This window comes from Agrilus planipennis, unplaced genomic scaffold, assembly GCF_000699045.2.
Source record: "Agrilus planipennis isolate EAB-ADULT unplaced genomic scaffold, Apla_2.0 scaffold142, whole genome shotgun sequence".
Classification (NCBI taxonomy): Eukaryota; Metazoa; Arthropoda; class Insecta; order Coleoptera; family Buprestidae; genus Agrilus; species Agrilus planipennis.
Window position 1 is genome coordinate 650,854 of NW_020440123.1, and position 14,505 is coordinate 665,358.

Sequence of the window (14,505 nt, forward strand, 5' to 3'; positions counted from 1 at the left end):
ATTGTAATTTTTGAGTCTCCCGACTCGAAAGGTTGTCCGCCGCTGACTTATACAACTACACATTTTGCAGAACAGTGATGCTTTCTTAAAAATTGTAACTCTTAATTGGTTAAACATGTAGAAATTTTAGAATACGATTAAAAGAACATACATCATCATCATAAGGTCGTCAGTCCTAAGATTGGTTGGACACGTACCTCCACTCTTTCCTATCCTGAGCTAAATTTCGCTTTTCCCTAAAACTAGAACAACCCACATCCTTAACTATTTGCACTAACAGTAATCTAACCTAGGTCTACCTCTACCCCTCCTAACTCCTGCTTCTGCTTCTAATATGTCTCTGATTAGACCTTCTTGCCTGAGAAGGTGTCCTACCAACCTATCCCGCCTATTTTTTATCGACTTCCATACAGTCCTCTGTTCTCCTGTTCTTTCCAATACCTCTTCATTTCTAACCTTTTCTACCTACGTTATCCTCATCATCGCCTATAACACCACATTTCGAAGGCTTCTAACCTTATACCTAAGATATAAAATAAAAAATAAAGAAATCATACACAAGTCTGCATTACTTATTATTAAATAATCAAAATTAACAACTATATTTTTGAAATTCTACACTTAGAAAATAAAGACAAGGCTTTGGAACAATTTGAAATTAAAAAAGTTTTGAGAAATGAAAATGATGGGTTTATAAAGAATATGTGTAATATAAATATAGGTACATATAAATCACTGTCGCTCTTTTCCTGTGTTCATTTTGCTCAAATCTTATGGCAAAACTTACTCCGTAGTTGCCAACGATGTTTACATCCTCTCTTCAAATGCACTAGGATAATGTATTATTATTTTTTTTCCTGGGTGGTGGATTATTGCTTTAATTCACATGTGATTGACAATATCTAGCTTTCTCTATTAAGTTTGAGTACGTATGTAAGTATTTACGGGTTGGAATGGTAGTTTATTTAATTTCGTGCCCCACTATCTCCACCCTATGTCATTTCGTGTCCTTGCACCCTGACATTTTATTCAAGCATGGTAATGTGTCTAGATTTGTCTAAATATTATATATAAAGGAAATTATGAGTGCTGTCAGCATAGAGCAAAGTATTTCGTAGTTAGTATCAGCAATTTCTTATGCTGAAGTGTACGATGTGTTGCATACCTATTTACAAACAATTTTTAACACAAAGAAAGTGATTAAGCAAATTGTTAACAAAAGTGAATTTCGACCACTCGAAGCAATGGTGCTAACAGTTTCACGCACACAGTGACTGATAGGGGGGGAAGAACTTGTAACAATGAAAATTGAGAAAAAAATGCAATAATATTATCAGTGCTATATTTACGTTTGTTACTGTTTGAACAGTAAGTACAGTTAGTTAAAGAACATTGCTGAACATTATTAAATCTCATAATAAGCAGCAAGTTTCAGCAGGAGGCTTTCACTATAGGCTGTCTGTGTATTTTCTACATAGTGCTGCTTCATGACAGCAAATAAATAGTTGAGCGGCGTTCTGTCGGTGTGCTGATAAGAACCAAAGAGTTCAAAATCGCGATCCATCTACGGCAATTTTGGCAAAATACTGAGCAACGGCACATTTTGTGCTACTCCAAGTTTGGTCTGATATTCAATTTGAAAGGTGCTGCATACGTATATACATTCATCTTACTACTATTTACTATTTGATATTTATACTATTTGTATAATATATGAAACCGTTAGAATAATAAAATATATTTAAAGACCCATTAACGGGATCGTTCCTTCATCTTCTACGAATTGTGTTTTACAATAATGTGACTACTACAAATGATTAAAATAATTACAAAACTCTTTTACAATTGTTCTTGGCGATCTAAAAGGCTTCTTCGTACAGAAAGAAGCTTTTTTTTATGTATACATATACCTAATCGGACAATATAAAATGAGAAAAATGTATCATCCTCAAAATAAATAATGTTATGTTATGTCAAGATTAATTTAGAATTTTTCAAAGGCACTATTCAATCTTACTAAAAAATAAGTTCTTTGTATGTAATTACTGGTTGGAATAGTATTTTATTAATTTCATCCGTCTCCACCCTTTGTCCTTTCGTGTCCTTGCCCCCTGACATTTTATTCACGCTCCCGTTCCTTCGTCCTTGTTCCTGTCGGTACTGTAACCTTTTAGTCGTTGTCTTTAGAGCGAGCGAGTGTTGATTAATGGCTGGTTTTCAGGAACTCAACCACTTCGACTATCCTCATCTCCCCATCGAGCCAGAGTGGACGTTTCGTCGTCACGATGGCCGTCACTGTCTATCCGAACATGGATCTTAAGTGGTAAGTGCCAAATTCGAATCGAACTTTTTCCCAATTCCCATCCAACCTCGTCGTATCGTTTGTTTCCTCTTTCTTTGAATTCGAATCTTTACATAACAAGTTTGCTCTTGTTTCTTTCGATGTTCCTTTACTTTGTCAAGGATTATTTTAGATGATATTGGATCACAGAAAATTCATTGGCCTGGTTATTTACTGAACCTAAGAGACTGCTAATTTACAAAAAACAACGAATTTTTAGCATTTTACCATGTAAAAATAAACTTTCGTATTGGTACGGATTCCATTAAAAAAATGAAAAAGGAAAAATGCAAATCTCTACAAAAATAAATTGTTGATATTTTTTTTATGCAACAACAAACTTCTCCCTATCGACTTCGGCTTATTAAAATGGATAAATTCTTCGCAAAAATGACTATAGAATTTCTGTGGCCTCAAACTAAAGGATGTAGGCAAAGAAGGAGTATCAGTAAGATTATTCCTGCGTCCCCAATGTGTTTTCTTATTCTTTTTATAAAAAATTTCATAAACGCTTAAATAAAATCTCGTTGATAATCGTGATGAGCATTCAGTGACTGTAAATTGGACATAAATATATGAACGATGAATAGCAAGAAAATTAATTCTTTTTAATAAACATTTTTCATATATACGTATTCAGATATTGTTTATATTTTGATTTGTTTATTGAAATTATTCAAATGTTCAATCAGAACTTTGAATATCTGAAATTTTGATGCATGGTGGAACACTCAATATTAAAAAAGTTTAAAAATGTTTCATTAATATTTATTCAAAAAAAAAATTTGTTAAACAATCGGAACTCAGGAACTACCGTGTCATGGGTATATTAATTTTACACTCTAAAAGTGTACTGAAGCTTATTTTCGGAGTACAGGTAAAGCGAAAAGAATAAAAAAGCCAAATAGTACGTATGCTTTCGTGTAAATAATAAAAATAATAATGTAACCTTACTTTTTTATTTAAATGTAAAGGGCAAACTTTGAGAATGCCGACACAGTTGTTTATTACTGGGAATCTAACGGAAAAAGTCCAAACATTTTCAACAAAACTTGGTATTGAAATTTGTATTTTAATGCTTTTGCAAACCAATAATAAACTGATATCATAACTGAGGCACATTCTTAATACTATACACTGATTTTTCAGAAATTCCATCAAAAGCAAATTATGCCTCATATTTGATGCTACATGTGCTGACAACCTCTGTGGTCCCTTGGGCACTCTCATAAAACGCCAATTCAATACAAATCACATTACGTTCTTGTCAATAATTTATCGAAAGTACTAAACGTGTATCGCGATTTCAAACTTTTTAGTTCTCATCAGCACGGCATAGGCAGTTTTACTAGACCTTGCTACTTTCAAAGAATTTTGTAATTCAAATTCTTGCATCTTAATGTAGATTAATTGAATGCTCGTTATGTTAATCACTGAGTTTTTATTTGGGTGTGTAGAAAATGTCATCAAATTACGAAGGTATTAGGCAGTGAAAACAATTGCCCCTTTAAAAGGACCCAAACATATGCGTATTGGTTTTACTCCTTCAAATTGAAGTAATGTGTGATTAATTAAACCTGCCAAAATTAAAATAAATAATATTTTTTTATTGCTGCAATAATTTTGTTATAGCGGATAATAAACAATTTTATTCGAATGAATCTATTTCTAAATAAATAAACTCAATAATGAGATTTAACATTAGCAGCCTCTTAGGTGTACGTAAATCCAAAAGCCAGTAAAAAACTTGACCCCAGTTTTTCCCTTGGCCAATTATCTTTACGATTCCCAAAGTGGCCGTCTTTGTTTTGTCCATTTATTTTATATGTGGGAAGCAAGTTGATGGCTTTTAAAATTCTCATTTGGACGGCTTTTTGGAGGATTGGTTTGATTAAATATTTTCTGACAGAATTTCTTCGTACATTTAGATACATACACGAGTACGTGTATCTCGATGACTATATTCTTGTAGATATAGAAGCATTTTCATCACACAAAGTAGTCTTTACACTAAATAGTTTACTTCTACTATCCATGTGCACTTAAAAATAGAGGCATGAATTTTAAAGCACTGGATATTACTAACAGACCAGACATTATACTATGAAAATGATAAGATGCAAATAAGTGGTCAAATAAAAATATATTATTGAGCTGATGTAATGGATCAGAAATAGATGTAAAAAATTATGACAGCGAAACTTTATAACCTTCTGGGAGAACTGCCAAAAAGCACAAACAACTCAAAAATCGAGTGTTACTGATTTTCAAAGGTCAATAACTCACTACGGTATGATTTACGTTTATTCATTTAATAGCATTACCTTAAAAATAAGTAAACTAAACTGCAGTGTTTTCAGTGCGTTCAAGTGCAATACAGTAGAATTACATAGGCACAATATAGACCACAGTACACCATAAGAAAAAACGAAATGTGTGCTGGAACACATAGTAGAAGCAAAACTTCAACGTAAAAGTGGAAAAACGAATCGCAACAAAATTTTTACTTCAAGTTTTACGGGCAGATTTTCAAAGTGGACAAGTACATTAACAATCCGCACGTAAAACTTCAAGTAAAAATTATGTTGCGATTCGTTTTTCCAGTTGTCCGTTGAAGTTTCGGTTCTACTATGTGTCCCAGCACACATTTTGTTTTCACAGGTTTACTGCAAGTTATGATTTGGTTTTTATATAGATCGCAAATAGAGGCAATGATGCCCAGCCACGTGGAGAGCAGAGGTAAGAAAACAACAGCTGAGCACAGCACACGCCACCGGGACTCTAGCGGACTCCCCGCTCTCTGCGCGGCTGCACATTATATCCATCTAATACAGCCGTTGCCCTCTCTCTGCTCACCCCGCGATATACCGTCTACCCTCTGGAGAACCAAATAAAATGAGTTTTTGCATTAAGTACGCATTTTTCGGGGTTATTCATGTTTTAGCAACCCCGACAAAATTTTTATAACCACATTCTAAAGTATATGTGCCATTATAATATTTTTCAAGGGCTATTCTCGAAAACAAGTGTACAATTTAACTTTGCATACTCACTTTTTTCAGGTTTTCTGTCCCATTAGATCCTGAGAAAAAAAAATAATAAGCCGCAAATAAGGTGGTATTTTAGCCTTATAGCGGGATTATACCTATGGGCCCGAGGTTACTTTTTTTGACATACCAACAAGTTCCAGTGGATATTTTAAAAGTTTTCATCTTGGCAAAGTTTCACTCTAGGGTGTAAAATAAAAAGTTGGAGAAATTTAAATAAGTGCCATCGTAATCTAAGTATATGAATCCGTGTTGTATAGGCAACATTTCTAAATTTTACAGATAAAATTATGATTTACTAAATTTTATATTCAAATATTGTTAACAAATACAAAATGAAAAACAATTTATTAAAGAAAAAAGTAGTTTTAATACTATATAAATAAATTATTCATTATTTACATGAGTGCGCACGCCAGGTTTTGCACTTGAACGCACTGTTGAATTAGGAACCAAAAGTAATATATAACCACTTAAATATTACACAAAAAAAAGTCAAAGCCTAAAATGGTCTGCGGAACTGTAGCATGCTTCATTTAGACCACGAACTCATATACCTAGTCTTAAATATTGATACAGTCGATTTCCATTGGTGCAGAAAAATTCATAAATTTATTGTTTATGACAATGAAGTAAAATCAGCGAAACTATGTTTTTTGCATTTTTGTAAATTTCACTGCTCCAATGTTTTTATATCTATATATACAGGCTGTCCTAAGCCAGCGGGTTTCTTCGATAACTGTGGTAGCATTTTTGTAAGAAACTTTTCTTAATATCTTCAACTATAAAGCTGTTATTAAAGAAACCCACTTGCTTGGGACACCCTGTGTATATTGTATATCTGATTCTGTACCCTACCTCAACGGCATATTTTTATTTAACTGCTAATTTATTGAATACTTTGTACCTACCTCTTTTAAAACTCCTTAGCTAGTCTATAAAAATCCTGAATAAAGGAAATAATTCATGTAGAACCACCATTAGTATTATGTTATATTTATAAATCGCACGTCTTAGAGGTTGTATATTTGTATATATACTTATAACACCTATTTTTGTCTAAATTCAAAATATATTATAGAATAAATTGTTCTACATCTATTGAAATAAAAAATATTTACCTTCCGGACTATTTACGAAAAAAAAATCATTTTTATGTCACCCTTACCTTGATGTTATTTTTGCCGGAAGTGGTCAAATTTTAGAAAAAATTGAAGAATTTATATTGTTCTTCAAAACATTTATCATTTAAAAAGTAATTTTCAGTTACTTGGTACAATTTTCGTTTTTCAGCCCAATTGCAGTAACTTATAATTCTTGGGAAATATTTCGTTTTAAAGTTCATCAGATCAATCATTAAGTTGGATACTAACCAATGATTCAGTAATTTATAATCAGGGCCATCAGGATCGCCGACCTGCATGCCTATAATATAGCGACCTTTTCCTCATAGACAACACTAATAACATGTGATTTCGTGTAAGAGTAATGGATATATATATGTACATATTGGGACATACACAAATGTACAGGTCAGAGTACAGGTTATTCGGACCAAAATGTCAAGATTGAACCAAACATGTCTTGGTAATATGTCGCTGTGGGAAAAAATGCAGGATGTTAAGGGTTGCACATTTTCGTTTTTTCGTAATAATTTCACAAGATTCATATAAATCGGTTTCAAATAAGATATGATTTTATCCAAGAAACATATTTATTTATTATGCTGAATTAGTTTTTCTGCTGCTTTTTATTTGAAATTCTTTTCCGAATTCGAAATCATCAACGATTGAAATTATCAACTTAAAGTAAGGACAACAATTCTACATAAGAATGATGTTTATATCATGTTTTATAATTAAAACGTTTCGCCAAGAAAAATTAAAATAATATATTTTGCTTACGGTTATAGTCTACGCCAATTTCGATTACGATTTATAAAAATCTAGCGAAATTACCAAAAAACAAAAATAATATGTCATCTTTAGCTTTCTCTGTCTCTTTCCACAGCAACATTTTATTAAGGCATGTGTGATCCAATCTTCATATTTTGGTCCTATTTTGCTCTATGTCCCAGTAGTTGTGACTCACCTTGTATATAAGTTAGAAATTCATACGCTACAGCATCGACGGTTTACTGGGGCGCTATTTTGAGGCTGTATTACCAATTTTTTTTCTTACAAGAAAAACATTTTTTATGATGAAATAATTTATCAGAATTCGATTCAGGTAAAAATCAATAGGTCAACATTTTTTCTAACGGTTTAGGACTTCCTTAGGTAAATTGACCTGCTAATACACGTAGTAGGTATTCTTATCTGATAACTTATACAGGGTGGTTCTGAACTAAGTAGCAAGCTTGCAGGAAGTGATAGGGCATTATAAAACAATAAAATTAAGTAAAAGTCCGAAAGTCTACCGTTTTCGAGTAAAAAAGTATTTGAAAGTACAGTCAAGGATTAGTCCGGCCCTGGTATGATCACGCAGGGAAATACGACATTGCAACGCCGCATTCGATCAGTATTTTTTTCGTATTTTATGTTTTTAATACCACTTCGAGGTATACATTAAANAACATATTTTTAATACGTACATACCACATATAGGGCCTAATTGTTGAAGACTAATAAAAGAAATCACTTGCAAATCTGAACTCGACGCACAAGAAAGTGTATATATTCAAAATAATAGAGGAAAAACTAATGAGTTCAGATCTTGGACCTATTCCAAGTTCTACCTTGTTTCAGCTTTTGCAAAAGATTTAGTTTACTGTTAATCATTAACTTTCTCCAACCCCTAGCTTGGTTCTTCGTTATGTGAAGCATGTGTATTTTACTATATATGTCCTTGAAAGTGAATACAGTTATTGAACACATAAGGCTTTCCTTGCTATAATCCCTTCTTCCGCGTTAAGCCTTTTGTCATGTGAAGCATGCGTTGTTGCTTTTTTTTTTTTAATTTTTTAAAATCTTGAAAACGTAATATTTCCTATACGTGTTTGTCGAAATATACATAGGCCAAAAGCTTTTAACTACGATCCAATTAATTGGGTTATCCTGATTTTTGACTTATGACATTGTACGTATTCACGTCTCCAAATTTTTTCCCTCGCTCTTACCCTTATTTGTAGTAGCAGATATATTTAACCCCCTTGATAATCAAAACTTAGTCTTGCGTTGAAAATGCTCACAACGTGTAAGTGAGCGAAACACGTGTCCGCGTTGTGTTTTCAACTTTTGTGGTTAGTTGGAAGTAAGACCTTTCCTTTTTGTTTATCATTACGTCACAGTCTCCTTTATATTTTTTCCAACGTTTACTTAATTTAGACGATACGATACGATGTAATCGAAAGTATAAAAAGAAATGATTCTAGCAATTCGATTGTGGATTGTATTTCAACTTATTGTAACCTTTTTATCGGATTCTAAATGAGTTTTGTGGTCTAAAAACAATTTATTTTAGCGCGTAAATTAGCACACAATTGTTATTAATTTTTTTGCGATTAGTTAATTTGCTTTTAGGCAATTTTCTTTTACCACTTATTCCTGTGTTTTTTTGTCCTTTGTAACCGCAGATTACAAAATTAAGTGATAATTAAATGTAGCGGTGTGTATGAACAGGTTTTCTTTTAAAATAACGTTGCACTATTCTAGTTAGATTGGAAGCTATTTTAATAATCAAAAATTTGTAATAGCCTTTCTTTATAAGGTAAATAATCTTGTTACAGCAGAATTTACGATATTTTATGCAAGTTACATACAAATAAATCAAATCAAAGTCGCTCAGCTTATGGTTAATGAATATCTAATTAGAAATCTAGCCATACGCGACTAATCCTCTACCTAATATGTTTATGTAAAATCTGCAAGGTATGAATATTGATGCAGGAAATGTACATATATAAGGCATGAAGCTATCGGCTAGTTGTGTAACGTAATTATAACAGTAAATTTATTTGAAATGCAAAGTTTCTAAGTTCATGAGATCAAGCTTCTTAAATACGCATGTAGGTATGTATTTTATTTTATGAATGGCTGACATAAGTACATACATTATGTCGTAGCTAATCTGCAAGCTTCCCCATTCCCTTATACCAGGGGTCGGCAGCCTGCGTCTCGCAAGCCGCATGCGGCTCTTTGAATGTGAAGCTGCGGCTCTTTAGTTCCATACGCAAATATTATTTATTTTATCAAAAAAAAAACATTTAAAAATTGTTCTGAATCGATTAACAAGGATTAGGCACTGATTCTATCTCTCAGCCACTTGTAGGTACTCGCTATTCACCGTATCATATATTTATTATTTAATTTGTTGTGAAAACACTACTTATGTACTTATATATAAATAAGTAAATATTTTTCCTTATGAATAAATAGATTATTTTTTTTAATCAAAAAACTATTTATTTATTCACTATTTATTGTTGGCAAGAAAAAATTTTGTCTGTAAAAATTTTGTAAATTGTAATTTTTGAGTCTCCCGACTCGAAAGGTTGTCCGCCGCTGACTTATACAACTACACATTTTGCAGAACAGTGATGCTTTCTTAAAAATTGTAACTCTTAATTGGTTAAACATGTAGAAATTTTAGAATACGATTAAAAGAACATACATCATCATCATAAGGTCGTCAGTCCTAAGATTGGTTGGACACGTACCTCCACTCTTTCCTATCCTGAGCTAAATTTCGCTTTTCCCTAAAACTAGAACAACCCACATCCTTAACTATTTGCACTAACAGTAATCTAACCTAGGTCTACCTCTACCCCTCCTAACTCCTGCTTCTGCTTCTAATATGTCTCTGATTAGACCTTCTTGCCTGAGAAGGTGTCCTACCAACCTATCCCGCCTATTTTTTATCGACTTCCATACAGTCCTCTGTTCTCCTGTTCTTTCCAATACCTCTTCATTTCTAACCTTTTCTACCTACGTTATCCTCATCATCGCCTATAACACCACATTTCGAAGGCTTCTAACCTTTCCTTTTCCGCCGCGCCCACTGTCCATGTTTCGCACCCGTACAGCGCCGCGCACCAAACATACACCTTTAACCACAATCTTTTTCGAATTTTCGAGTCCTCTGTTCTCCTATTCTTTCTAATACCTCTTCATTTCTAGCCTTTTCCACCCACGTTATTCTCATCATCCGCCTATAACACCACATTTCGAAGGCTTCTAACCTTATACCTAAGATATAAAATAAAAAATAAAGAAATCATACACAAGTCTGCATTACTTATTATTAAATAATCAAAATTAACAACTATATTTTTGAAATTCTACACTTAGAAAATAAAGACAAGGCTTTGGAACAATTTGAAATTAAAAAAGTTTTGAGAAATGAAAATGATGGGTTTATAAAGAATATGTGTAATATAAATATAGGTACATATAAATCACTGTCGCTCTTTTCCTGTGTTCATTTTGCTCAAATCTTATGGCAAAACTTACTCCGTAGTTGCCAACGATGTTTACATCCTCTCTTCAAATGCACTAGGATAATGTATTATTATTTTTTTTCCTGGGTGGTGGATTATTGCTTTAATTCACATGTGATTGACAATATCTAGCTTTCTCTATTAAGTTTGAGTACGTATGTAAGTATTTACGGGTTGGAATGGTAGTTTATTTAATTTCGTGCCCCACTATCTCCACCCTATGTCATTTCGTGTCCTTGCACCCTGACATTTTATTCAAGCATGGTAATGTGTCTAGATTTGTCTAAATATTATATATAAAGGAAATTATGAGTGCTGTCAGCACAGAGCAAAGTATTTCGTAGTTAGTATCAGCAATTTCTTATGCTGAAGTGTACGATGTGTTGCATACCTATTTACAAACAATTTTTAACACAAAGAAAGTGATTAAGCAAATTGTTAACAAAAGTGAATTTCGACCACTCGAAGCAATGGTGCTAACAGTTTCACGCACACAGTGACTGATAGGGGGGGAAGAACTTGTAACAATGAAAATTGAGAAAAAAATGCAATAATATTATCAGTGCTATATTTACGTTTGTTACTGTTTGAACAGTAAGTACAGTTAGTTAAAGAACATTGCTGAACATTATTAAATCTCATAATAAGCAGCAAGTTTCAGCAGGAGGCTTTCACTATAGGCTGTCTGTGTATTTTCTACATAGTGCTGCTTCATGACAGCAAATAAATAGTTGAGCGGCGTTCTGTCGGTGTGCTGATAAGAACCAAAGAGTTCAAAATCGCGATCCATCTACGGCAATTTTGGCAAAATACTGAGCAACGGCACATTTTGTGCTACTCCAAGTTTGGTCTGATGTTCAATTTGAAAGGTGCTGCATACGTATATACATACATCTTACTACTATTTACTATTTGATATTTATACTATTTGTATAATATATGAAACCGTTAGAATAATAAAATATATTTAAAGACCCATTAACGGGATCGTTCCTTCATCTTCTACGAATTGTGTTTTACAATAATTTGACTACTACAAATGATTAAAATAATTACAAAACTCTTTTACAATTGTTCTTGGCGATCTAAAAGGCTTCTTCGTACAGAAAGAAGCTTTTTTTTATGTATACATATACCTAATCGGACAATATAAAATGAGAAAAATGTATCATCCTCAAAATAAATAATGTTATGTTATGTCAAGATTAATTTAGAATTTTTCAAAGGCACTATTCAATCTTACTAAAAAATAAGTTCTTTGTATGTAATTACTGGTTGGAATAGTATTTTATTAATTTCATCCGTCTCCACCCTTTGTCCTTTCGTGTCCTTGCCCCCTGACATTTTATTCACGCTCCCGTTCCTTCGTCCTTGTTCCTGTCGGTACTGTAACCTTTTAGTCGTTGTCTTTAGAGCGAGCGAGTGTTGATTAATGGCTGGTTTTCAGGAACTCAACCACTTCGACTATCCTCATCTCCCCATCGAGCCAGAGTGGACGTTTCGTCGTCACGATGGCCGTCACTGTCTATCCGAACATGGATCTTAAGTGGTAAGTGCCAAATTCGAATCGAACTTTTTCCCAATTCCCATCCAACCTCGTCGTATCGTTTGTTTCCTCTTTCTTTGAATTCGAATCTTTACATAACAAGTTTGCTCTTGTTTCTTTCGATGTTCCTTTACTTTGTCAAGGATTATTTTAGATGATATTGGATCACAGAAAATTCATTGGCCTGGTTATTTACTGAATCTAAGAGACTGCTAATTTACAAAAAACAACGAATTTTTAGCATTTTACCATGTAAAAATAAACTTTCGTATTGGTACGGATTCCATTAAAAAAATGAAAAAGGAAAAATGCAAATCTCTACAAAAATAAATTGTTGATATTTTTTTTATGCAACAACAAACTTCTCCCTATCGACTTCGGCTTATTAAAATGGATAAATTCTTCGCAAAAATGACTATAGAATTTCTGTGGCCTCAAACTAAAGGATGTAGGCAAAGAAGGAGTATCAGTAAGATTATTCCTGCGTCCCCAATGTGTTTTCTTATTCTTTTTATAAAAAATTTCATAAACGCTTAAATAAAATCTCGTTGATAATCGTGATGAGCATTCAGTGACTGTAAATTGGACATAAATATATGAACGATGAATAGCAAGAAAATTAATTCTTTTTAATAAACATTTTTCATATATACGTATTCAGATATTGTTTATATTTTGATTTGTTTATTGAAATTATTCAAATGTTCAATCAGAACTTTGAATATCTGAAATTTTGATGCATGGTGGAACACTCAATATTAAAAAAGTTTAAAAATGTTTCATTAATATTTATTCAAAAAAAAAATTTGTTAAACAATCGGAACTCAGGAACTACCGTGTCATGGGTATATTAATTTTACACTCTAAAAGTGTACTGAAGCTTATTTTCGGAGTACAGGTAAAGCGAAAAGAATAAAAAAGCCAAATAGTACGTATGCTTTCGTGTAAATAATAAAAATAATAATGTAACCTTACTTTTTTATTTAAATGTAAAGGGCAAACTTTGAGAATGCCGACACAGTTGTTTATTACTGGGAATCTAACGGAAAAAGTCCAAACATTTTCAACAAAACTTGGTATTGAAATTTGTATTTTAATGCTTTTGCAAACCAATAATAAACTGATATCATAACTGAGGCACATTCTTAATACTATACACTGATTTTTCAGAAATTCCATCAAAAGCAAATTATGCCTCATATTTGATGCTACATGTGCTGACAACCTCTGTGGTCCCTTGGGCACTCTCATAAAACGCCAATTCAATACAAATCACATTACGTTCTTGTCAATAATTTATCGAAAGTACTAAACGTGTATCGCGATTTCAAACTTTTTAGTTCTCATCAGCACGGCATAGGCAGTTTTACTAGACCTTGCTACTTTCAAAGAATTTTGTAATTCAAATTCTTGCATCTTAATGTAGATTAATTGAATGCTCGTTATGTTAATCACTGAGTTTTTATTTGGGTGTGTAGAAAATGTCATCAAATTACGAAGGTATTAGGCAGTGAAAACAATTGCCCCTTTAAAAGGACCCAAACATATGCGTATTGGTTTTACTCCTTCAAATTGAAGTAATGTGTGATTAATTAAACCTGCCAAAATTAAAATAAATAATATTTTTTTATTGCTGCAATAATTTTGTTATAGCGGATAATAAACAATTTTATTCGAACAGCTTATGGTTAATGAATATCTAATTAGAAATCTAGCCATACGCGACTAATCCTCTACCTAATATGTTTATGTAAAATCTGCAAGGTATGAATATTGATGCAGGAAATGTACATATATAAGGCATGAAGCTATCGGCTAGTTGTGTAACGTAATTATAACAGTAAATTTATTTGAAATGCAAAGTTTCTAAGTTCATGAGATCAAGCTTCTTAAATACGCATGTAGGTATGTATTTTATTTTATGAATGGCTGACATAAGTACATACATTATGTCGTAGCTAATCTGCAAGCTTCCCCATTCCCTTATACCAGGGGTCGGCAGCCTGCGTCTCGCAAGCCGCATGCGGCTCTTTGAATGTGAAGCTGCGGCTCTTTAGTTCCATACGCAAATATTATTTATTTTATCAAAAAAAAAACATTTAAAAATTGTTCTGAATCGATTAACGAGGATTAG

At 32.7% G+C, this 14,505-nt stretch overlaps 1 protein-coding gene across 4 annotated transcripts in view; it reads left to right on the top strand.

Moving 5' to 3' along the window:
* The window catches only part of LOC108736806 (RNA-binding protein Musashi homolog 2-like), a 248,417-nt gene that overhangs the window by 151,402 nt on the left and 82,510 nt on the right, over positions 1–14,505 (top strand). The window contains exon 1 of one of the 4 annotated variants that reach the window (XM_025979599.1): positions 12,276–12,374. The exons of 2 other annotated variants lie outside the window; for them this stretch is intronic. In XM_025979599.1, the coding sequence (XP_025835384.1) occupies positions 12,337–12,374 (38 nt within the window). In that variant the 5' untranslated portion in view covers positions 12,276–12,336. Of the gene's footprint in view, positions 1–12,275; positions 12,375–14,505 lie in introns of those variants that run through there. One more of the 4 variants, XM_025979601.1, reaches the window with a different exon arrangement.